Source organism: Maylandia zebra, linkage group LG10, assembly GCF_041146795.1.
Source record: "Maylandia zebra isolate NMK-2024a linkage group LG10, Mzebra_GT3a, whole genome shotgun sequence".
Lineage (NCBI taxonomy): Eukaryota > Metazoa > Chordata > Actinopteri > Cichliformes > Cichlidae > Maylandia > Maylandia zebra.
The window spans coordinates 8,882,759-8,910,002 of record NC_135176.1 but is presented as its reverse complement, the minus strand read 5'-3'; the positions used below and the strand labels follow the sequence as shown (position 1 = coordinate 8,910,002).

Genomic DNA, 27,244 nt, shown 5'->3' with positions numbered 1-27,244 from the left:
ACTTTTGGTAATTTCCCGAAAGTGTACGCAATCTTAGGGACACAAAAGACACATTTTCCACTCAACTGTGAAAGTGACAGCCCAGTTTGCCTGCTGTCCTGACACTGCAGACACTGTTAGTGGTCAGTTATGGGTTTATAGCCAGGGACAGAACTGTCTTCCATGCCATTTGTTGTGTCTGACCTTTAAGATGATGAAGCGTAGGGAGAGTGACCCCTGGCAGGGTTTGTTCAAAGAGCAGCCTCTTGGTAATGGGGGGTCCAGTGCCTGGCAGCCTGCTGGGGGATTGATCAGCCCCTTACTCAAAGGCCAGATACAGAAAACCTAGCCAGAGGAGAAGGCCATGCAGGACGTGGAGCCATCCTCTGCTTTGAAGCCCTCTCCAATAGTTCAGCTGCTTCACTGCATGAATAAACATGCCTAATGCCTATCTGTTAAGCTGCTCTGTCTCTTCCTTCTTCTGTCCTCTTCTCTCCTGGATGAGCTAACAGTGAGGCTGCTGCAGATGGAAAAGATATGAACGGAGGTCACAGAATCCTTTCTCTCTTTTTTTGTGTTGCTCTTTCACTCTTCTCTCTCTCTCTCTCTCTCTTTTTTCTTTTTCAGCTTGCTCCTCTTCTCTCTCCCAGCTTCTTGTGTGTATACTTCCTGTGCTCTATCCTTGTTGCACAGGATTAAATCCACTCATTTAGAGCTTGCATTGCATCCACAGATGTCAGCTTTGAGATTGAAATGAGCTCCCCTTCTGTAAAGAGGCAGAGTTAAAAGGAAAATTCAGAGAGGGGGAGAGGGAAACTAAACAGAAAAGCAAAGTCTTTTCAGTTCCAAGTGTAGGCCAGAATACAGCTTATAGTCACATGTATGTTGCTGACCAAGGTTTAAAGTGACTAAGTGTCGAATCTAACGCTTACGATAGACGCGGACCACATTTTTGGTGAAAAACATCGCTTTGCATTTAAGTCTGCATGTCTGACATCTCCCATTGCAGTGACTGACAAATAACTTTAAGTACAAACAATTATGTCTTTTGCGAACTGCAATCATCATGAGATGCAAACATCGAAAGTCATATTTACTCTGGTAATACACAGCAAAGTATTCTTTTTTTCTTCATAGGCCAAACAAATATGTCAGATGTGTTCTAATACCCGGCATTGTTCACATCTGTGATTACTAGCTTTTAGTGCTCTTCTTTGTTGCCGTGACACCATTGTCAGGGATCTGTTTTATGTCACCCGTGTGCACACCTCACGCACCTGCATGAGATAAAGGAAATGGCAACCCGCTTTCAAAAGAACACCTTCACATCACTACTAGAGATCTAAAACTCCATTAGAAGCTGTAAGTGTCTTTACATTCGTGCATTATCAAAAGCCCTGTAGGTACTTGAAAGCACTTTGGTTGGACACAGATCTGGCAGAGCTGCTTAATGTTGAAACAATGCTGATGTGTGCTTTCGGTGTTTTCAGAGTATGTTTTCTTCTAATGACACAAGACTGCAGTGACCAAGGTCTGCACCATTGCCCAGTTAATTAGCATCTTAAATATTTTCTCTCAGTTCATTTATGCCATGTGCTGTTGAGATGTGGTGGTTTAGTAGTATAGCATCAGTGATGACAGAAGTGAAGCCAAGGAGCAACCAAGTCTGTACTGAGATGTGTGCAGCAAGATCAGCAACAGAGCTGAATCAAAGCAGCTGGAGTTTGGGTGGTCCAGTTCGTAAATCACATCTGAGCACTGAGCAGGGCCCCTACTCAACTGCAGTTAGAGCAAGTCCACAGCCTCCTAGAGCTCTGAGAGCCTGTATTTGTTATGACTTGTTATGGTCAGCCTTTTTCATCTGCGCTAATTTGAGATCGTGACCTTTTTCTACCCTTCCTCAGGTGTTTCTTTGGAAGACCTAACATGAAAGACTAACACAAATCAATGAGGTGAATAACTCCAACAAAGACGTAAATAAGCAGCAGTTACGGCCGTCCGTTGAGCTTTCTCATCTATGCTAATCACTGCCCAAAGCCACTGATGAAAGGATATTCCGAAGTTATGAAGACGCTGTGCTGTGTTCAGTTTATCGTTTGATTATATACCCAATTATAGTGCAAGTAAGCAATTAAACGAAGCCTGGATGTTGAGAACAGATTCTGTCTGCAATTGAACTGCGCTGCTACACTTTGGGCACCTCATAGCTCTAATTTTTCTGCCAGTGTGTGAGTGTATGCGTGTGTGTGACACAGAGAGATAGAGAGAACGATGTTTGATGAAAGAGGAGTGTTCGTGAAGCAGCGAAGTCTTGATTACAAGGGTCAATAGTATCAGAATGGCATCATCACGCATTGCTGGAGGATTCCATGATGTCACGATTTGCTGCATGTGGGCTGGCAAGGGGGTGTACGTGCAGGGATGGGGAAAAGGGTTTTTTGTGAGGACGGTGCTCTTCACGGTAAGACCATAACAGCATCTGTAAAGTAAACACAAGTGGCAGTTCCGCCTCTAAGCATTTGGCTCACTCAGTGAAAGCAATCTCTGCTAAATGGTAATGGGACTCTGCAAAGTGGCATCATCAGTGTTCTTCATTTCAGATAAACTGCCACTGTGTCACGCCTTTAAATATACCCTATGCTTTAATATTAATAACAATCTGGCCATACGGGCAATGAGAGAGGCCTAATTCACTTCCATCACTTGTTACTTTGTATCCTCCTTGTGTTTTTAAAGGCTTGTTATTTGCAGAGTATTATTTTGATTAAAAGGTTTTAGTCCCTTTGGTGAATCTTCTGTAGAAGCTCCTGGGAGGTGTCTGCATCGACAGCTTCCTGCCAGCTTTCCTGTTCTGAGCGAAAAACAATTTCCCATGAACAGGCTTCTGAGCGATCCACTTTTCCATCTCTCTGCGTTCACGAGCTGCTTATCACCCCACCCCACCCCACCCCACCCCACGTTTTTCACTTTCTTCAGGAATGACAAATGCTAATTAGGTTTAATGAAATTTATATCTATATCAATAGGTCAGACAACACAAAAAGTTCCATTCATTTCATGTCCCACATTGCTTCACACCTCAAAAGAAATTCATCATGGTCCTCAGAGCCTTTTGGAAAGACTTCTGCCCTAACCTCCCACCGCCTCCTCGCCGCATTGGTTGTTACTGTATGTAATAGAAATTGAGACATCTATTAAACTCGGCCTATTGCTTGGCACAAAAGAGTCTGACATTCTTGAATGAAGAATCCCCTTGTGGTTCCAACCTTCGTATCTCATTACACCCATGCTCCATTCGCACTAAAGAAATTCTATCAGTGTGAGCAATTATGCCCAGGTTGGTTTTGCACAGTTTTAGAAGTCATATTCTAACCACTCATGTTGGTAGCCTTCTGCCCTACCCTCAGTAATGTTTTACCTAACCTTACCCTCCTCGTTGTTGCTACTTAAATTGTGTGTATTCAGAAAATGAGCTGTGCTGCTGTTTAGCCCACACAAGTAAAAGATATCTTCAGGCAACTACAGTGGCATCATGAAGAGATAGAGGGATAACAGTAACTCAAGCAGAGGAGCACAGACACTTTTCCAGCGCTTATGTCTGTTTCTTTCTTTCGGTCACTGTCTCTCCTTTGCTCTTTGCCTGGGGATATGTGTATTTATACTATGGATTTTAACAGAAATTGATTACTCCAGAAGAGAGCAAAAATGTTTGCATCACCTTATTACAGATAGAGGTCACTTCATCGATTCACAGTAACTCTTTTTTTTGTTTTTTTAGAAACACTGTCAAATTTTATTGTGGCAAGACTAAAGATGACAAGAGGATATTGTCCTTTGCTCAGGAAAGAAAAAAATCTCACCCCATATAGCTGTACCAGAATATATTGTAGGCTGGATGCCTTTACTAGTCGCCAACTGCCAGAGCAAGATTTAACCCTGGCTAAAATGTGCAGCACATCACGGCTGCACTGCAGTAGGTTATCAGTAAATAACTAATGTATATAAAACCATGGACTATTGATTTGAAAACTGAAAACTGTCTTCTTGAAAAATTACACCATCTTTTGTAGACTCCCACAGATTGTCATGTGCAGGGTTTCCAGGCCCAGGCTGCAAAATATTTTTTATCTTGTTTGTTTGTCACTGTGTCAGATTAGGTGATTATAGAGGTAGAAATCGTACTTTTTCATGACTGAGAGACCTGAATGATTCATCAGGAAGCTAGCTAGCTGTTTCCTGAATAGACAGAAACAGACAATGGAAGTGGCCACTGAAGCTGTTTGTATGATACGAGCTCACTTGAAGGTAGTTCCGCCTACCTTCATCATTCCTCCATTTTTATCAATTAAAGTTGTGTTTTGAAAACACACACACACACAAAAATTGACCAGTGTCTTATTTACACTGGTCAGCTTCACAGAAGTCAGGGGACTATCATCAACGACATACTTAAACTGTCAGGAGAGGTTCCAGTTCCAGCATCGGTTTTCATCCATTTCGAGAAACTGTCCAAGACGAAAGAGTTTTCGTTTGACACTGACTGATCAATGTTGTCCTAATCTGATCATAATCATGCAAATTACCCCCAGTTTATGTGTGTGAATGTTAGGTGAAGCACTAAGGTATAGAGAAAAGTTGTGTATGAATGGGTTGCTGTAAAAAAAAAAAAAAAAACACTTTCTGTACAAAGAAATTAACTCAACTTCTGATGATGATGCTCCATAATAATCATGTGAGCTGGTTCTGCAATAACACCTCACTGGTGAACAGTGTTGGGAAGGTTACTTTTAAAATGTATTCCGTTACAGAATACAGAATACATGCCCCAAAATGTATTCTGTAACGTATTCCGTTACGTTACTCAATGAGAGTAACGTATTCTGAATACTTTGGATTACTTAATATATTATCGTGCTTTTTACAACAACGTGAATGTACTATTGCTGTGTGATTTATTACTATTACTGAAGGTCCGCGACTCCGAACTGTAGTAAAGGGACCTCTGACTAATACGGCGGGGTCCCTGTCGGCTCGTAGCCGAAAAATAGCTTTACTTTGTTGTGTGGGTCAATTTTTCTTGCGAGAGACAGAGAGAGGCGTTGAAAGACTGCTCCAACGGAACTTATTGTTTTCGGAGGAAAACACGAACACGGTGTACAGTCGAGTCTTAATAGCTTACTTACAACTGGGCTCGTCAGGCACTCTTCTTGGCTGCAGTGGTTATTATTATATTTACATGCTTCCAGCTCCCGTTTTTCCTCGACGGCAACTCGTACCTTTCCACTCCCCTTTTTCTCCCTCCTCGCGCTCACAGACACATAACGTGTATGGCAGTGCATTCTCCCTGCAACACGGACTACACTGCCCATGATGCTACATTCTTTAGAGCTATGCTTGTAGCATTCTGCCTGTTAGCTTAGCACAACAACGAAAAGGCGCTCTCTCACCCAGGAAACACACAGTCGCAGAGAGAGAGAGAGCGTCGCCCTGTAACCATGGCAACCGTAACGCTGCCGCCTGGAACAACAGAACGTAGCTGTCAAACAAAACCCAAACAGTCCTGACCCGCGACAAAATGAAACAGGAAAGTACTGCAGTGTAATCCATTTATTTCAACAAAGTAACTGTATTCTGAATACCACCTTTTTAAACGGTAACTGTAACGGAATACAGTTACTCATATTTTGTATTCTAAATACGTAACGGCGGTACATGTATTCCATTACTCCCCAACACTGCTGGTGAAAAACCTGTAGGCCTATCTCTCTGGTGATTAGGCACTAACACCACAAGTTCTAAATCAGTATAGCTAGATTTTGGAAAATTTGGTTGACTTGCTGAGATGATAACCCCTGTTGTCTGACTGTATACCATAATTTTTTTTGGATTAGAGAAGTAAAATATCAAAAGAATATTCCAGGTATGTTAAAGCTGCCTGTCAATTAATGGTGCATCTGACTTTACACTGTATTAGGTGCAGTTGTAATTCTGTTCTGTCTTGACGTTGGATCTTATTTGGCCGTGGTCTTTTTAAAAATATATGTTTTGTTTTCCATGGGTTTCTTTAAAATTTTGTTGTGGTGAAATTATTCGCAGATACTTTTTACATTGTCGATTCGTTCCAATTATGGTCTCTTTGAAATAACTCGTGTGTAACCTTTTTGTTCATTTGCTTCATTAATGTTGGATGACGAGTCTGTGCTGGAGGGTGAAACTACTTGTTGCAGCTAACCCAGTTTTCATCCACGCACCCACTTTCAAGAGAACCTTTTGTTGTGAGTATTATAAATGACGAGAGAAAAAAGTTGTAAAAGAGAGATCCAGAGAGTAGTTTTTGTAAATGGACTGAGCTTTTTGGGAACCAGCCCCAGTATCTCATGACCTAATTGCGTCTGCAAAAATAGTTACGCTGTGTGTTATGCTCTCCATTACTAACATGTGTTTCTACAGTCTAGCCCACCTGTCAGAATCTAAATCTCAGGTACTGTTATTCGACATTTCTGGGTTACATGGAATGCATAACCATTTTATCACAAGCTTACAAAACTACACAGAGCTCTACTTTAGTACCATAATCACCACTGCAGAGTGCTAGGACACGTGTGCAAATGATTTTTATCTCGATTCCCTATTTGGTCAATAACTATATATGAATTTGAGTATGTACTGATAAATTGCTCTTGGCCAATAGTAGAGCTAATGACAAAACGTAAAAGGATTTAAGGTACTTGGTGCCAATGAATCTACTTACTATGTACTCACATTTCTTTTTCACAAAATCTACTATGATCTCCTGCTTTGTTACATTTGTGGACCAACAATAAAACAAACAGATACACATTCTCCTGTCTTTATTAAACATGCTGCTACTTGAAATTTACATATAAAATGAATCCATCCTTTACCGCTATTCATTTGATTATCACCAAACAGATGAGCAAACCAGTGACTCTTGTTTGTGGAATTTGTTGAGAGAAGTTGACTTTAAAAAATTATATTGAAGCTATGCGTCAGTGTATGAGCAATGCACCGCAAGAGCAAGCAAAACAATATATTACCATATTAATATTTTTCAGAGGCTGGATGGTGTGAAACATGAACCATTTCATTGATAACAACTTTCACAGGATCCTAATGCTACAGATGCTTTTCTTTAGATGTGTCTAAAAAAACGGAGGGAATTCAGGAGTGTTGCTTCTTTACTTAGAAATGAGCACACTCGAAAGATCACACCGAGAGAACAACATGCAATCCTGAGAGGTGATAAGCAACAGCAAAACACCTGCAGAAATAACTGTAACCTGCTAAAATATTTGTTTATGTCTCAGGTTTCCAAAGGCCCACGTGCATAGTCCTAGAGATTTCTGAGACACTGTTTGTGTGCAATTTATAAAACACTTTACTAATTTTGCAGATCTTTCAAAGCACTTTACACTACAATTCACATTGTAACTGTTTGTCTCACATTTACACTAACGCCAACATTTTAACCCCAGCTTAAAGCATGGTGGAGGAATCAGCATGGTCAGGGCCTGTACAGTATATTCAAAAACAGTGAAGTTAAGATTGCATCAATAAATTCTACAATGAATGTCAGTGTAGCAGTCCATGCCCTAAAGTTAGGAAAGACTACTTTGGATGTTAAAAGCATTAGAGTCCTGACTTTACCCATTAAACACATCACAATAATAATTTTGTGGCATGACCTTTCAGTCAAGCATCAATGATTATTAGTTTTGTAGAGACGAGTCATCCAAATTTTCTCCTCAAAAAGAATGCTGCACATCTAATGTCATATAATGACAATTATGCTCTTGAAAAGCCTGAACTTGGCCCTGCAGATAATTATTTCTCACGTGTTTGCACAAAAAGACTTTGGCACATTTGTAGAAGGTTGCTGAGCCCTCTGGTGAAATCCTGCTCTAAGGCTGTGATACAAATGGGTAAACGTGTCACTGTTGTATCGGTTACTTCACACTGTGATTTGCCTTGTGGAGACATGTATAAGTAAACCCTTCTCTTTATTTCTGTGAAATCTTTATTCACACTCCTCTATACCTCCAGTAGTTTGCAGATTAAAGTAATTAAAATTTCACTTTACTATTTATTAGATGCATTTTTATTTATTTTTGTAGTTGTCTTTGAATACTCTTCTTCTTTTCTCCTTTTAGCTCTTTGTAGAGTGCTGCTCTTAGCCTGCTGTCTTGGTGCTGGTGAGTAAAGGGGAAGTTAGTCACCTTCTCAGCAGATAATTGCTTCCATTCAGTTATTGTTAGAGCAGCTTTGTGATCATATAGGAAGAGAGAAACTCATACTTATAGGTATATTGTTTGGCACTAATGAGGGTCTTTCTGGAGGTAGAGCGTGTTAGAAGAGATGATGAGCACTGTATTCATTTTACCGGTGCACACTTTGTGTGTTTCTGTTGAGATGGCCATTACCACCATGACCAAGCTACAAGTAAGCATTTACTAACAACACAGATTTGAGTTGATATGTGTTACAGTAACAATTAAGGATATTTGTCGGGATGTCTTTCTGTGACTAAAGTGCAAATAAAATTGATGACATAGCAGAAGTGCAGGCTATGATCCTCGTATGTAATTCAAGTGTTACAAATGTTGTGTGTGCTCATGTTTGTGTATTTGTTTGTATGGCGATGGAGTGTCTCTTTAAGTAGGACAGTAGAAATTGATGGCCAACTCAGAAAGCTGACCTACATAGAGGCACAAACAAACTAGTTCCCTCAGCATGCATGCTGAGCCCAGTTGCTCTGCAGAAAATGCAGAGGAAGCAGGCATATTGTCACTGTAAACATTTATTAAAGGCATACCCTAGATCCATCCATCCATTCGCTAGTCACTTATTCTGTTTTTTTTTTAGGTATAAATTATGCTGTCACATCCCTAGGGTGGTGTGTCTACTGTGGTATAGGATTATTTTGTTAATTTGATGAAAAGCTAGCATTTATTTCTTCATTTATTTATTTTTTCGTTCCATGACCTGTTTATCAATGTTATGAGTCCTATTTTCTATCTGCAGTTTTCAGGAGTCAAGATTAATGGAGAAATGTAATTGATCAGACCAGAATATAAAAACAATCCAAACAAGTGGTGGCGCAAAGTCATCTGAGCACCATAAAATGATAAAGGCCAAGCGTGAAGAAAACCACAATCATATTGAATAATAATAATGGATTGGATTTATATAGCACCCAAAGCGCTTTACAATGCCACTATTCATTCACTCTCGCATTCATACACTGGTGGAGGCAAGCTACAGTTGTAGCCACAGCTGCCCTGGGGCAGACTGACAGAAGCGAGGCTGCCATTTCGCGCCATCGGCCCCTCTGGCTAACACCAGTAGGCGGTAGGGTAAAGTGTCTTGCCCAAGGACACAACGACCAGGACAGAGAGCCCAGGGATTGAACCGGCGACCTTCCGGTTACAGATACGCTTCCCAACCCCCTGAGCCACGGTCGCCCGCTCTAGTTAGACCAATTTATAGTCGCATTGCTTTTATCTAATTGTTTTCTGGCCTCTTGCTTTATTTCATTCTGCTGTTGAAAGCTCCTTCATGACATTTCTCAGCAATCAGTAGATGTCCTTTTAAATGTCGAACAAACTAAGAAGTTCCAGCGTTTTAAAACCTGAGAACTTTTGCTAACAATGTAAAACACCACGTGTGATAATTGTGGCTCAATTTTAAGCTAGTTCTCCCTACCACCTGATGCTCTCTCATACAGCCACCTACACGTACAGTACGGTAATCATCACCTTTACTTTTTTGCTCAGACGGAGGGCTGACACACTGCACACTGTGCAGACCGGGTCCAAAGAGAGATTTGCATTGGTGAAATCTCACAGGGGCTAGTGCATTTACACACCTACACAAAGCATTTCATTGTAATTGACATATTTTCTTTACTTTTTTTCTTATTTTTAATCAGCTGTCAAATGAAACTTCCCACCATATTAAACTTATGCAGTGCACATTAGAAACTGCACATTTTATGGCATTTTTTACATAACAAGGCTATTTATTAAGTAACTAAGTCCATTATTACTCTGTAAAAACAATCAAATAAATAATACATAGAAAAAGTAATAATAAAATGCAAAGTTAGTACTTATTTACAATGTGTATTTCTGTCTGTTGCCCAAGAAAATATTTTCTTAAAATCCTTTTTTCATCACAATGACCAGTACAAATGTGCACACAGTACTATGCAACAAAGATTAAAGCCATGAAAAAATGTACTATGATGAATTCATGTTGCAATCTCACAGCTAAACCAAAAACTTCTTATCAGTCTCATCTTCTGAGTGTTGTCTGAAACAGTGCTCGTGGCTCACTCTATGGTGCACTTCTGGGATTAATTTTACATCGAGCGTCTTCAGTTCCCCACAGACTCATAGGCATCAAAGCAGTCATATTTATTTGTTTTGGATTTTTATCAGCTAGTGTCTTGACTTGTGACTAGGGAATCCGGGTATGCCTAAGGGACCTGTAATAACTCTTGGTGTTTGTCTTTCTGTTTGTCTTTGTGTTTTTGTCTATTAACCAATAAGAAAAACATGTTTTATTTACTACAGATAGTTGTCAAATCTTGTTGCTAAAATTGAAGATGTGTTTACTATGGGTGTAAAAAGACAACACTTATAGGTGGAAATCTGCAGGGATATGATGTAAACATGGCCATCTAAGTACATAATGGATTAAATGTTGAGTCTACTTAGACTGTGAGATCCTTTTCAGCAGCAGTGCACTGATCAGTAAACATTCATAGATGTGTGCTTTTTTCCCTCTCTAATGTTTCAGGAGTTTTTAAAAGAAAAATATCTCTTCCTATTCACAATATTTTCTCAAATTTGTTCATTCTCTATTCTCTCTTCTCAGCTATATGTGCGCTGTGCTGTTATAGAGTTCATGGTGTTAACTGTATTAAACAGGGGATTAATGCCCGGGGCTCTGGATCTCTGGTAATAGCAGACGGAAATACTGATCAAAGGACTCTAACTGTGCCGTGGGTGTTCGGACTGCCTCTGTCTGCTTCTCTGCATTACAAGAAGATTGGGCTTGGAGGATACACCATATAAGCAGACAGTGCTGGAGCTTTCTGTAGGTTTACTCTGGGATGGACAGGTGAAGGTCCCATCAAGTATAATTAGGGCTACTAGTTCAGTGGTAAAGTATAGATAATATGAGACAAGATAAAACATACCTTTTCTGTCCTTTAAGCTTGGTGGAGCAGTTTAGTTTTGGGTACAATTATGCGTGTTTGTGTGTGTCTACATGTGTATGCACATAGGTGCTTTTGTCTTCTCTATTTGTGCCTGTATGTTCCATTTGTGCTGCATCCCAGAAGCTATGAACAACACATCCTCCAGGCTTCTTACCCTTGTGGTGACAGGGTCAGCAGTCAGAGCTGCTTAGCAGCATGCTCCTCTCATTACATGCATCAGCAGCAATATTACAGCCCCTACTGTGAAAGCATTGGAAGTGCACGTTTATAAGCTTTAATTGTTTGCTAAGTGGTTAGACATATTGAAAGTATCTAACGTGTAAAATGATCAGCCGTAGTTAAAAGTTCAGCTGTCAGCAAGGAAGAGCCCTACACACGTCTTTGTTAAGAACCTTTATGTCTTTTGGTTCATTTGTGCTTAATATTGACCTAGAAAGGTGTAATGAGGTATATACCTTATGATACATATGTGCTATGCATTTTTATGAGTCATCGGGGACATGGGCTATGGCTGCTATACATAGCAGCTGTAAATTAATGTTACCCTTATGTCTTCTCCTTGCATGTTTATGTGCTCACAAATCTTTTACACAATGGGGTAAAGTAAAATTGTAATAGTACCTTCACTACTACTGCAAATGCTACATTTAACATTTATTTATTTTCATTTATTTAAGTTTGGTATTTCCAATTTGTAAGATTTGTGTTTATAGGTGTATTAGTTTCAGCAGTTACAAAGAAGCATTTAAAAGTCAAAGAAGTTAAAGCCAAGAGTTCTCCATGATTTTACAAGTTTTCCTAGGCTTGGTGGGGCTGGTTGGGTTAGGGTGTGTGAAAAGCATCAGAGCAACAGAAGCAGAGAAACCTGCACTGAGTGTGAAATAAAGACTGAGTATGATGAAGTTGGTAAATGGTTGTGAAAGTAGGCGCCCCGCCGGTTCTGTGGAGCGGCGAAACGAGGCCAAGCCCAGTTCTGGCTAATAAGTGTGAGGAAGTGCAGCCAAGAGGCCTCAGCCAGTGGCCGCATAACACCTATTATCAGCCTTACTATAAGACATCCACTTGTTTCCATTTACAGGGTATTGTTTAAGCTGTGGGAAGGTTCTTCGGTGTGACACGTCTCTGCTTGTGTCTGTCAGTGCTGACAGGCTTTAATAGTTTTGTAGGGGTCAGCCTCCTGCTACATGTGGATAGTTGGAGGAAGAATGGCCAGGATATATGAGGACAATCTGGCTCTGCTGACACCCCACCGAAGGAGGATGGGAGAAAGGAATATTTCTGTTACTGCTATTTTGTGGCCTGTAATTGTCTGTAAGGTCTGTAAAATAGGATAGTAGAGCAAAGAGCTGCAATGCAATGGCAGGGGACAGAGGTTCAGAAAGTACACAGGGGACTGATAAAGGAGGTGTGTGCTGAGCCGACGAGCAAGAAAAATGTGGATGTTTGTTGTGAATTGTGATATTGTGAATGCTACGGTGTGTTCCAGCGGTAGTTTTCACTACAGCCAAATGTCTTTTCCCCCCCTTTTTTCCGTTTAAACAGATCCAGTCATGGGTGGAAGGACCCTGCTGGTAGTATCTGTGGTGGTGGGCTTGGCCCTGACCCCAGTGGATATAATAGTGCAGTGGAAAATGTCCTGTCAGTTGATGGAGGAGCTGCCTGTAGCAGCAGGAAGGAGTGTGGCGACAGGGGCCATGTGTGTTAACCTCTTTCCTTGTCACTTTTTCTGTCTTTCTGCCCACCCCCTCTCTACTTTCATCTCCACCTTTTTCCCTTTTTCTTTCCATCTTTGTTCCCCTAGACTCCACTCCCTCTACCTACAGACCTCCATGACAAATTACTCCTGGCGGTTGATTTGTTGGTTGTCAAAAGTGCTCCTTGTGCCCGCCATGAAGGTGGGGTGAGCAGGAGTAGAAGGTGCTTCTCCCCCACCCCCCCTCCCTGCGTTCCTGCCCGTCGTCATCACCTGTCCCCCCCCCACCCTCTCACATACGCTCCCGCTACAACTCAGTTTAGAGACATCTCAGTGGATATTCACATTGTGTCTCTTAAGATCTCATTAGATCTGATGTTGTCCGTATTTAATCAGCTCGCACGTTGGGTTTCCAACCCTCTTTTGACAAGACTGTTTTGATATGTTCTTGCTTGTATCAAAAGAGAAGCTTTAGGAGAATCTTTTGTTATTTACGTAGTAGGAGGAAGTGAAGGAGGAGCAGAAGAGAAAAACGTGAGTGAGAGATAAAGACTTTATGACAGAACTATAGATGTCACTGTTTGTGGTAGGCTGTCTGCTGTAGTAAGTAGCAGAAACAATTCTGCACAAAGAAATCATTATTTTACAGGATGATCTGATGAAGTAATAAGCAATAAGCAGCTTAGGATGCTAATGTACTATAATATACTTCATTTTCAGTCATGTTCCTGCAAAGATGTGAATATTAAGACACTTAAGCTACTAAATATTTGCAAATCAGCCTGCTTAGGAATGGGTGATATGGATAAAGTACAAGGTAAAATATTATGATCTACCTGAAACTAACCAAATGGGAATTGCTTTTTCCTTTGGTTTAAATACCTGACAAATAAAGGTGTTTAATCACATTGATTCAAAAATCCTGCAAATCCAATACTGCCAGAAAGTGGTGCTGCTCATCGATTTGCAGCATAGCCAGCAAAGGCCCAATACAGCAAGATATATTAAAAGGATAAACTACCTCAGTATAATAAATACAGCAATTCTTTGATGGTTGACAAATCTCTCGTTTGTATACCCCGTGGTGTCGTATGTGTTGTTAGGCGAATATGTGCAGATGTGCGGGAAACTAGGCTCCGAATAGCTTCCCCTCGAGTCCTTGACCTTGAGATTTGTCCTGTGAAGTGGATGATGACTGAGCTGATGCCTGAAGGCATGGATTTGTCTTCATGTTCGTGCGTGTAACAACTGTTGTTTCACATTTGTGTTTAGCTTTCGTCTCACATTAGGTAGACGGTTAACATATACAATAGTAGACGGATGGCGCAGTCTGCGGAGTGTGTCGGCTGGACGGCGTGTTGTTTATAGCAACGGCTGTTTAGGCTCAGTCCGTGGCGATTTTATTTCGTCAGGTTTTTGCTGTTTTAAAAAAAAACTCATCTCCCTGTCAGTCCCTCACACTGTTTTATTCACTAACTGTTTGGCTTTCGAGAAAGTAATAGAATATGTTTTCCTTTCAACCCCAGCTATACAGATGCTAGATTGCTTTGTGTATCACCATCAAAACACAGAAGAGCGCATTGCAATCCACTTGTGTTCAAAAGTCTAAAACCATGTTGTCTCTCTGTCTCTTTTTTTCTTTTTTTTAAAGAGGGGTTAAGCTTTTATCCTATAAATATGGCATGAAAATCCCACTGTCAACGACACATTCATTCTAAGGCCCGTATTAACATAAAAATGAGGGCTTGTTATACAGTGAGATTTCAATAAAAAGAACACAAAATGCATTTAATGAAATTCAGATGCTGGGCCCTAGCTCACTGAATATCATTAAATGAGCTTTGTGCTGTTTTTCCATCTTCTTTTTGTAGAAGAGGTCCTTGAGTGCCCTTAATAATGTGGCAGATTTCATCATATTCCTGATTTAAAGAGGACAATGTCTGTCTTGTTCACTTGTTCTTTTCCATGCCCAAACCAATCTCCACAGATGTGCTTGCATAGTTTCTGGATCTGGCTCATGATAATATTCCATCTTTTATTTTTTTTTATTTTACTTACTGAAGTTTTGTGAAGGTTCTCCACTAACCCGGTCTCTTCTTGTGCCCCCTCCCTCTTCTGTTTCTCTCTACATAGGATTTGGTTTCATAACATTTGACAGTGAAGACATCGTAGAGAAAGTCTGTGAAATTCATTTTCATGAAATCAATAACAAAATGGTAAGTCTGCGCATTATATTTTTTCCAATTCCAGGTGGACGTCGAAGGATTAATATTTGATTTCTTCTTTCCTTAGTATTAATAGCACAGCTGGTGTGGGTGCGTATGTGTGTGTCCATGTTCATATGCACAGGCTAGCACACACACACACACACGCACACACACATATAGACACTCTGTGGGTCTCTGGGTCTCAGGGATGTGAAAGCAGTGGTGTGTACTGCCCACAAACCGTGAAATTGTGTGGCTGAGTTCTGCCTGTCAGGCTGAGGGACGGGAGAGTGGAGCCTGTCCCTCTCTTTCTGAATCCCCTACCATGCGCACACACACACACACACACACACACACACACACACACACACACACACACACACACACACACACACACACACACACACACGCATACACAGGTAGAGATGTCCAGGGATCCAACAGGGAGGCTACTGGCAGAGGCCGAGTTCATTAGTCAGGGATTAACACCTTCCACAGAGTGCCAGTGATGCTTGTTTTATTTACACCAGTAATATGGTCATCCCAGAACTCCTCAGAGTTCAGCAGCAGTTTTCTAAGTCATCGTGTAACTTATGATAATTGGCAGGAAGCGTTTTCAGTGTAGAAAGTGTGACATTAGGTCCTCCTTCATCCAGTTCCACCTTGCAGGCGTCTTAAGAAATCCTGCGCCATTTAAGCACGTTTGCGGACGGCAATTGATTGGAGGAATAGTCGTCTTAGTACCGTTCAGCAGTGCTCCTTCTCTTCACTCTCTTTCACAGTTCTTCCCTGGAAATGACTGACTGACCGGGTACGTGACTGACAGGACCAGTGTAGTAGAACCGTGTTCACCAGGGACCACTCTAGGTCACACATGACCCCCAGTATATGTCCCCGCGTGTCTCGGCACTGCATCACAGTCAGCGCTCAGGACCGAAACACAAAAAGCCAGAGTGTGACAGAAATAACTGTGTGTGCATGGAAGGTAGCGTGTCACAATCAAATGCTTCAGAGCCTTTGATTTGTAGACGCAGCACCGTGTGAACACACAAAAATCACGCAACGGTATGAAGTGTAACACCTGACAGTTGTAGATTTTCTAAACCCTTCTCTTAAAATAAAAAATTAAGTTACAAAAATAGTGGATGCAACTTTTTGTTTGTTACTAAATCTGAGCTCTGGAGAATATCCTGGCTGGCATAGTTTGAGCCCCTCTCCACCTTTTTACCTTAATTAAAAATTCTCATGATGTAAGTCAAACTCACAGCCTGTTTGTTAGAACTTGTAATTGGATAATAAATGAATCTTGAATTGTGTTTCCAATTACGAGGCTGAATTTCCTTAATTGAAAAAATTTGTTAATCTTGCATTTTAAAAAAATACACTATTATGTATCAGTATGTTATTAAATTAGTTGCACACAAATTAAGGTTTTTAAATTACGTTTAAAAGAGCACGATGGGACTGTTCAGATTTTAAAAACACAAAACAATCCAATCTTTTATAACTGTCATTACTTAGCAAATAGTTATATGAAGTTCAAAGCAGGTAAATTATTTTCTTGTAAGCTTGCATAAATTAAGAAATTACAAGGACTTTTAAAGAACGACCGCTGCACAGGTCTTATACTTAAAAACAAGGCGTTACCCAATTGTCTTGTATGTGGGAACATGCTGTGCATAGCAGTCGAAAGCAAATACCTGTCAGTGAATATTATTAGAAACATAAAATCTCCTGATACACCTCAGTCTAACAGGCTTTATGTGAGAAAATGAGCACATGGTATATACTTGGTCAGCGATGAGGTGTATGTGCAGTCGGTCCACTGTAGCTAGCCCAGCTGCTCAAAACATCTGCTCAAGTGGATTCAAACTCACAAATAGTGTTACTGTCGTGCCAACTTTCATAGCCCAGGGATTCTCTGGCATTTACATTCCATCGGCAAAAACGCTTTCTGTCCAGAGAAATGGAATCTCACATACAGGAGAATAGTTTTATTAGGATTATTCAAAGCTATACTGTTAATAAGTGCGATGTCAAAAAATAGTAACAATGTTGTCATGAAAAGCATGTGTCCTCTTTCATGCACATTCCAAATCTTTGCCTAAAGGGATGATATAGGAAAAATAAGAATAAGAATCTTCTAATTATACATATAAATAGAAAAGATTGTTATTACTACAGAGAGGAGTTTTTTGAGGAAGCGGATTAGAGAGAGATGGATGAGAAATTATAGGCTGTTTTTGTGTTGCCATTAACATCAAAGCTTTCTCTGATGCAACAGTCACTGTAAGGAAATGACTCGCTGTTACGTCACAGTTAATAACAGTTACTAATGTTGTTATTTATTTAACCTTTGCTGCTGAAGTGCTGTGTAAAGTGTAAGATTTGCGACCACGGGGGATGCATGGGGAGTTTGAGTGGTCAAAAGTGCATGTGACACACTGTTGTGCATTGACATGTTGAACCTAATAGGGCGTGCACAGAAAATGTTTCAAGTGCCACATAACTGCAAAAGCTGTATCCCTAGCCTGGTCACTCCACCTGGGAGTCCTAGAAACCCTAACAGACAAGATGAGATGGGTTTTTTTTCTCACTTGGGGTGGAAAGGACACCGTAAGGTCTGGTTTTCTAAGGCTTTTGTCACCTTTGTCACAGCCCCTGTTGGCAGTACCTACTGCACATTAAGTTCCTTTGGATACAGGAAATAAATCTTCTACAAAGTGCTGACATCTAGGAAGGATGTCAAAAGAGAAAAGAATTTGGAGTGCGTTGAGCATTTTTCTAAGACACAAAATGTTTTTTACCTTAGTTTCTCATAGGAGGAAACTGGTTATCCGGTGTCTGAAGCACCAGCACATAAAATAAAAAATGCCTCCTGTCTTCATCCTTATGAAGTACTATACAGAAATAGACCTCATCCATCCTCCCCATGAGTGTTATCTAAGATGGTTCTTGAATAATTGATGCAGACAGAAATTCCACCCCACTTGGGAGGGATGTGGATGTACAGGGCAGCCCACCTTCTCCTTGCATGTCCTCTCAGGAGCTCTGGCGGTGTACCAGGGTCAGCGTCCACTCAGATGTGAGGGACCGGACCTTTAAGTGACTTGGTCGCTCACCCTGTGTTCATGTGCCACCGAGGCCTCGCTCTCTCAGGAGCGCTTCATCTGTTCACTGTGAGTTCTGCCTCATACATAATTAAAAATAGGGTGCTGCTTAGCAAGAGTCTCATAACCTGTGACACCAGCTGCACTGACTTCTCCATTAGCCTGCTTTAGCAAATGTAGGCTGTGATAAAAGTATCGATCATCCCCTCCAGGGCCACACGTGATTGTGGAAACATGATTTAGCTACCAAGGCACCCACCCTTGTATTAAAACCAGTAAATATTTTCAGAGTAAAAAAAAAAAATCAATACGGGGGAGATTACGTGACAGTTTTCTGGTACTTTTTTTAACACTTTATCACACCTTCCCCATATATGAATGTCTATATCATATTGTGGCGAGACAGCACCTTATTAACAAGTAACGGCTGTGACTTGTGTTTTCTTAGACAGGAGTACCCCCCCAACAAATCACATACACCACCCTGCTGTTATGCATGCACAGATAATTCATAATAATACCTATCAAGTATTGGCTCTTATGAGTGAGCAGTGTGCCATTAAAATGGAGTCACATTGGTTTCAGTGAAGTGCTTTAATGTAATGTTCTTTAATGTGTTATTTTCAATATTCAGCGAATGAGTAGCAAATGATCACAACAGGAGGGAGAAATTTTCTGTTCGCTGTCAATTTCTCACTGTGTCTTCCTGACATGACCAGCCAATTACTGCGCCGAGGAGAATAAGCTCCGACTCTCCAAGTCGCTAAGGAGAAGACTAATATAAGTAGGCGTTTATACAATAGCTCCTAACGCAGAGATACAGATGTACTCTGCACAGTGTATTGACTCAAGCATAATGTTGAAAGAGAAGTAGTAAAATGTATAATGCAGCCCATATATTTCTGTGGCTACGACGTGTGTTTCACAACAGCACCATATGGTACTTTGCTGTCATTGAAAGCACGGAAAGCATTGTTTTTCTCCAAAATCATCTTGATCTTTGATTCACAGTTTTCTCTTTTTAATGTTCTGCAGGGATAAAATAATTCAAGTTAGTACTTAAAAGATTCGACTCATTTGTAAGCCTTTATACCAGATTTACAATAATGAATGTGTAGTTGCCGCCAGCTGGATAAACTTGCCTGCTCTGGTGCATGCTGTATAATACTGTGCCAGATTTTTATGCACTTTCAATGTTTGGACCCTTATGTAGCACACAGCATAATCTCTGATTGTATTGTACGATACAGATTCAGATTCATAGGTCATATTGACACGGACCACAAAAAGAAAAAAACAGTGTCCTAAAGAATCATCTTCAGTGACGAGATGATTTGCTCATCTCAACATCATTGAGTCAGTCCGGATTTATATGAAAAAACAGAAGCAACTGAGGCCGTCTAAATCAATAGATGAACTGTGGCGAGTTCTCCAAGATTCTTGGAATAACCAACCTGCCAGGAGTCCTGAACAAATGCTGGTTAGTGTGTGGAGGAGCGTTTATGCTACTCAAAAGCAAAGGGTTGTCACAGCAAATGTTAATATTGATTTAGGGCTTTTCTGTTTGGTGCACTATTAGGTTAATTCAGTGGTGGAATGGAGCATTGTTTCAATTAGCGTTGGTAGTGGAGAAAGCATGACATACTTTAGGAATATTTGAAAATGTGATTGGAATGATTCTATGAATAAAATTACTCCCATTAAGTTAAAAACACAGCAGGAGCCAGGATTCTCCAAATCCACTTTCCGTTTTCTTAACCCTCTCAAGGCAGGCGTTGCAGATTTGCAAGAGTTAAAAGCTAACAACCTGATTACCCCACATACATATTTTATGAGTTTTTTTACTCAGAAGTACCACTGCAGGTATTATTTTATGCATTAGCAACAAAAACTTAATTTGTGCCTGAGAGGGTTAAAGGGGATGAATAAGGTATCAAACCACATCATTACTTGATCGTGATCGGACCATAAATGACAATATGTAAACATTACTGTTTTTCCAGTTTCCTCTTTTAGTCAAAGAGCTGGATTTCTGGTGATTTTTATCCAGCCTGTACAGGGTCCTGGGTATTTTCCTGCATAGTGCTCTTAGTTTCATTTGGCAATCTGCAGGGATTGCTGTGTTGATTTGAGTTTGAAGCTATGAGGTTTTAAAGTGTGCATGGTACCCTTGTAGATCTTATATTGCATAAATAACCCCTGGACACACTCGGTTATTGCCAAAGACTAAACGTGTTATCAGTATTTTGAAAATGATTTTTACAGAGAGAGACTTAAGTCTTTGGGCTGTTGAAAATGTCTTGGAAAATATTTTTTTAAAGAGTGGAAATCTTTAACAGTCTTTGAACATGAAGTGCTTAATAAGGGAGTAGGACCACCCTTTGGAGTAGTTTAAGTCCCTCATGGAGGGTTGCCTTACAAGTTCTCGACTGTAAGTAATTGGATGTTTACCGCTTACTGAAGAAGGAAAGCTTTGAGGGATGAAGGAGGTTGAAATCCACTTTGCACTCTGCTCTCCAGGATGTCCCATAAAAGCTCAGTGATGTTCACATCTGCTGAGTGAAGAAGTGATGGAAGCCATTTGACTTTAACCTGATGATCATGGTCTCACTGTTGAATGTCTCTCAGTGTCTACAGAGACAATATCATCTTGTAATATAGGAGTATGACAAGAAAGCAGTGTAAGCATCATGGGGTGCACCTGTCCTTAGAATGACCTCATATTCCTTAGCCTTTATATAACCAGACAGAGAGATAACATCAGACATAATGACTCATGTGAGATTGAAGGCCATTGAAGGCATCGTTTTGCTTTATCCAAAACTTCTTACCATTATCATACGTCTGTGTACCAACACTCAGATGCCCAATTTTCCTACTGACAATTCATACAAGTGCCTCTGTTGTAAATATATACTTTATATAATGCATTACATATAGCCTTTGTTTTGTTTGTTTTTTGTTTTTTGTGTATCTTTTGCTTGAGGTTTTAAATGAGAGAAATGCTCCAGGTAAAATCGTTGAAATGCTAGTAGTTGGACCCATATTAGAGAAAATGGTTTTAAAAATACACAGTAGCGACCTCTTCTTGAAAAAAAAATTATAAATTGAGTATCAAAGTGTCAAATTGTGTGTGTAATTGTCTCAAAAAGCAAAACTCCATCATCTGCTGCCCATCAAAAGGCCCATTAAACTCAATAAACACTCATATTACATATTTAGAAAATCTCTACTGATTCTTTTTCTTTTCTTAGGATGCATATAAACTACCCCCCCTCCCCGACTCACCATGCCTGACAGCCTGACTATGGGCAGAGCTGTGATATTCCATAACTATTCAGTTCATGTGTTTTGACTTTTTAGCTCTGAGTGGGAGCTGGAGTAAATGAATCACACTGTTTCCATTCTTCAGTCTATCAGTCTGCTGATGGAATCCATTCACTAGTGAAGCTAATAGCAGCTGTACACCTCCCCCTCCACATGCACACACACACCTAACACCCACAACATTCATCCCTGAAGGACAGTCATTGCCAGTTCATCCCGCCCACACCTTCCCGTCATACCTACAAGGTTAATATGTATGGGAGATGCATTGAAAAGGTCATAACTGGAGCGCTTTACCGATCTGTATCATAGGGTCTGCACATAAAAAAAACAAAAAACAAGGACAGTTTGCTTTATTCTCTGTCTGGGGGCTATATTACTACATATGGCAGAAGTAGTGTTTGTGATGTACTACAAGTCCATCTTTGAATAGGCTCTGATGCATATCTACGCCTCAAAAGTTCGACTTCAAGCCTAGTTATTAGTAGCTAGAGAATACTATACTGCCCAAAAGAAAACAAATCTTAATTTTACAGCAGAACAAGGATAGTTTAGAAAAAGAAATGGAAAAGAATTTACAGGGACAGAATTGGTCTGGCTAATGTACACTACATCCTTTCAATTTTTTCCTTATCATTGTTAAGCTGCACTCTCCCTGAAAAATAGAGAAATAAAGTAAATAATTATCCCAAGTAGCCCTATAGACTTTTTAACAAGCATTCTTTCCAGGGAAAGGACCCAAACAAAATATAATTTAGTACATATATCTGTTGTTATTTTACCATGCTAGACTTTCCAAACTGATGGTCTGCTGGGATGGGATCTGTCTCCTTATATTATACAGCTTTTTGGGGTTTCTGGGTTTGGATTCTTTTATGCTTCCAACAAAGTAGCTTACAGCTTGCTTGGGCAAAATTAAAGGTCTACAGTTGATGTATACTGGAACCTAACAAGCATAGTTATCCTAATTAACCTTCTTGGAAAGTGTAAATGTGGTTATACGGATATTCTCATTCCTTAAAATATTAAACTAATTATTAGTGTGAGAAGAACTAGAACTGGATAAGAAAATACACGTAGTCAGGTAGGTGTCCCTCCTCCTGCTGAAAAGGAACACACTCTACAGTCAGGGTGGTCTAGTTAAGGACATGCAGTATTGTGCAAAATCATGAGCCAAGCCTTTCTTTATAGTTTATTCCTAGGAGCCACATTTTTAAAGTGGTCTTGTATAGTAGTTTTCCAGGCTTTCTGAAGGCCTTTTAAAGCTTTTCTTCAGATTTTTCAAAAGTTTTCAGTCTAGTCCTTGTACCTGATCATTTTCAGAGAATTTTGTTTGTTTTCTAAGCCACTTACTACCTATGAATCATTCAAGTATAACAAACACCTAATGCAAGGTATACACCAGTGCTGTATCAACACATAACAGACAACTTAGCAAATAACGTTTTAAATTGTATCTTTAGAGATATAGTTACTAGCAGTCTGTCTCAAAAACACATAATTTTTTCCCCATTTCTGTATGAAATGAAATGCCAAAAATAGCACAATTTGACAGACATAAAATAACATTGGTGCATCAACAAGATGATTCCTAAAGAGGTATTAACCAAAGACTTGCTATATCATTGCATGATGAGCAATTATATCCCTAAAAATATATACATTTTGGAGGAAACTGGACAAGTGGAGGAGAAAAAACGTGGAGGCTTAAAAAACTTCAGGTTTTGATTTACACATCTTTCATAGCAACAGAAAAGTGGTTAGCTAGCCACTTCTGCCACACATGTGACATGCTACTCTTGTTAGGATAACTCATGACATTTTACATTGTAGAATGTTAGCTTAGTTGCTACTGGAATTTTCCACTCCATGACTTGTGACAGTTATACTTCCTTCAAAGTTAGCAGCTTTTTCTCCACTCATTGCTAAGTTGCATGAATCTCAGAACATTCCGATTTTACAGCAGTGTCGCTCACAGCGTTAACATGATTTCAACCTTGGCAAAATCTGGGCAAACATGGACCTACTTGGAAATAGTAGCGAGTGACCCAAGCAAGTTCAGCCAGAAAAGACCACTGGAAGCATAACACTGGCTAGATCACATCAGAACAAGTTGCCTAATTATTGCACAGTTTATCAAAAAAAAAAAAAAGGGTTTAACTCATTCTTTATGTTATTGAAACTTCAAACACAAGCCATATGTTGTTACAAAATGTTTTAGTATCAGTGTTGTAGACTTGTAGTCAAGACCGCCTAAACTAAGACAAAGACAATACCAAGACCAGAGGGTATTGAGACAAGACAAGACCAAGACAAAGTCGAGACGAGACCGAGACAAAAAAAGTCTTTAAACTGCAGCCAGATGCTGCTTCGTTTACGGATGTCAGGCATATTTATGTGTTTTTGCAATGCACTTGCACAGACCTCCTCACCGCTGTCTACTGTCTCACTCACTTACTGAGAGGACAGTCAGTAAGCGAGTCGTGTCTCTCACCCTCTGTTTTTCACATAATGATATTATCCTATATCCTCGCATGTGATTGGCCACAATATGGAGGAATTGGAGCATAGCTGAGCCACTGTGTGAGAGCTGTGCAGCGAAACAAAATCAAGTGAGGAGCCAGCTTTCGCTCAATGGGAGTCGACTCTTCTGATTCACTACAAAGCACTCTCTAAGCATGGCTCCTAGAGCTGATGCTTTTGCGCATGACACATTATCGAACGTTACGTTGTACGTCATGGATACTGTTGACTCCAAATCTCCAAATCTATGTCGATTTGAGACAGCAAGACCGAGACAGCGAGACCAAGACAAGACCGAGGGATCCAAGACCAAAGTCAAGACAAGACCAAGACCACGTAAAAGTGGTCTCAGGACCGGTCTTGGTCTCGAGACATCCAACTCTATAGTGTTGCCTTCACAGACGTACTTGTTACCTTCTGACTTTATCTTGGGTATGCAGTGATGTAAGTCTTAAGGCTAAGCTATCGTCTGCGGTATATCAGTGCATGAAAGGCAGAAACATTTCAGTATATGTTGAAAGCACACACGTTGAAGTAACCACACCTTGTCAACACTTTGTGACAGGAATCCACTTTACTAGTTACTTAGCGTTTATACTGTGTGTGTGTGTGTGTGTGTGTGTGTGTGTGTGTGTGTGTGTGTGTGTGTGTGTGTGTGTGTGTGTGTGTGTGTTTCAGATCTCGTGAGTGCCGTTTCTGAGAAATATGGTATAACTTTTCTGGCAGGGAAGGCAAGGCAGTTTAATGGTGTGTCCCTTTTCTCGACAGGGTGCAATGGTGCTCAAACACCTTCATTGATAGTGTTTAAATTGTGGATCAGGAGACTTTTCACAACACAATATTGTGCAGCCTTCAATAAATGCAAGAGTCCTTGACAAATTACACAAACTATAATTCTGAAAAATGATCCCCGTTAGAATAAGGACCTGTGTTCCCTTCATACTCTGAATGTGCCACAAGGTCTTTCCACATGGTGAAATTTGAATCTCTACTCTCTTGGCTGCTGAACCTTTGCAGTTCTTCATTGCCGGGCTCCGAATTGTCTCTCTGTCCTTTCTCTTCCTTACTGTTTGATTTAGTCGACTATGAAAAGCTCTTGCCTCCTTTGCTCTCAACCTCCTGTGTGTCTGAAGCAGGTGAACACCCACATACTCACACCACCACAGAACCCGGCCCCTGACTGGTTTTAAATCCATGACAAGGAACCCGCACTCTGAATATCAAAAGACCCGCATCTGAGAGCATGTAGGCATGACTCACACCTGGCTCTGTCTTACTCCCAGCAGACTACCTGAGCGTCCATCTCGCTAGTTGTTGCAGGGGTTTCTAGAAGAGGCTGATCAGCTGCTGCCGCGTTTGAAAGTGTGGATAGAACTTGAATGTATTTGTCACCCGGCTATGTGAACATTGAAAATCCCAGCAGTGTGCTGGGATTTTAACACGCCCATTTGTCCCACCCGCTTCCTGCTTCCATGCCGCGGGTCATTTTCAGACGGGAAAAAGCACCTGTGCTCTCTTCAACACTATGTCAAACCATACAAGGCACATAAGAAGGGTAGAGTAGCTGTGACAGCTACAAAGTGGCTGAGGGAACTGTGTACTTTAGTTGGTCTGCTTCAAATAAAAGAGCCACTAACAGCAACAAATCACAGCTCTGCAACACAGCAACTTCCCCCCGTGATAGAAACCTTTTTCATTAGTGTTCCCTTTTTTACATGTCTCGCTCTCTGCTAGATACAGTGTACAGAGCTTGTTACACTATGCATTCAGCACAGAAGTTTTCCTTGAGTTTGGCAACTTGAAATAGCATGTTGTGTCTACCGCTGTGCATGTATGACTGGTGTGTGAATACTAATGTGCATCACTGGCCTGTCAGAGTCGCAGGCCTATTTGTATGGATGCTAGGCTATACCTTGGTTGAGGTGTGCACAGGACTGGTGCAGTAGCCTGTCTTGTGCAGCAGGCCAGGATGACATGTGAATCGCAGCAGCCGAGAAAGCCCTGTTTAAGTGGAGGCAGTAGGGAGAAGCAGGCAAGAGCCAGGAGGCAAACAGACAAACAGATGGACAGGCTGATGCCAAGCAGGCAGTGGAGCAAATAGATTGTGCAGCATGGTGAACAGACTCAGCCTACCAAAGAACAACCAACAGACACAAGACCGTGCCACCCTTGTCAGCTGCTTGTGCTTCTCTATAATTCATAGAGATAGGATAGATATGTGGTAAATAGGACTCTCATCTTCCTCCTTCTTCTCATCTGCCCCTGTCACATCCCTCATTTGATATGTGTTATGTAGGAGGAGGAGATGTCAGTCTTGCAAGATGGGAAATGAACAAACCTGTATGTGGGAGAAGTGAAGTGAGAGGAATAAATGCAGGAAAGAGATGAGCGCTGCAGGTGGAATTGGACTGCGGGACACTGGGGACTCCAGCCCAGCAACAATACACAAATGCACAGTACACAAACAGGAAAACAAAGCCCTTACTCAGTTTCAAAACACACCCTTTTTGGCTTTAGGATTTGAAGCTGTTTTTGCAACAAAAAAACCCAAAAACATTTAAGGTCAATGAAAAATGATAGCAAAGGAATAACGATTTGTCAAATGACAGGACTTGTTTGAAGATTAGTCCTTTTGTTAAAAAAAAGAAAGAGTCTGGACATACTTCCACACTGTGGGAGTCTGGAGAGCAGAACTTCTCCTACCTTTATGTTTTAGAAACTCATGGAAACTCAAGTATTTAGCCTGTATTTCCCTGAGGGTTTGGGCACATGCTCACTGGAGCAATAACCTTTGCTTTAATGCAGGAGAAGATTGTAAGTTTTCCTTAGAGACTTTGCTCTAAAATGTGAGGTGTTCAGATTTGCTCAGTCTGTTTTTTCCCCTTCTCTCTCTATGGAAAACATCTAGCACTGTGCAAGTCAAACAGAAAACCACCTTAAAGAGCTGACACAGCCCTGTCAGATCTGTCGGGCTGCGTACCAACACAGACTAATGCTTTGGTGTGTGTATGTGTGTGTTTGTTGTCTGTCTACATAGGTAGAATGTAAGAAGGCCCAGCCCAAGGAGGTGATGTTCCCACCAGGTACACGGGGGCGAGCCAGGGGTCTGCCCTACACCATGGATGCCTTCATGCTGGGGATGGGCATGCTAAGTGAGTTA

General features: G+C 40.7%; 1 protein-coding gene across 12 annotated transcripts in view; it reads left to right on the top strand.

Annotated features, from left to right (window-relative positions):
• The window catches only part of msi2b (musashi RNA-binding protein 2b), a 277,906-nt gene that overhangs the window by 193,385 nt on the left and 57,277 nt on the right, over positions 1-27,244 (top strand). For all 12 annotated transcript variants that reach the window (XM_023152789.3, XM_004557380.3, XM_004557383.3 and 9 more), the window contains exons 8-9: positions 15,051-15,133; positions 27,122-27,236. In XM_023152789.3, the coding sequence (XP_023008557.1) occupies positions 15,051-15,133; positions 27,122-27,236 (198 nt within the window). The remainder of the gene's footprint in view (positions 1-15,050; positions 15,134-27,121; positions 27,237-27,244) is intronic.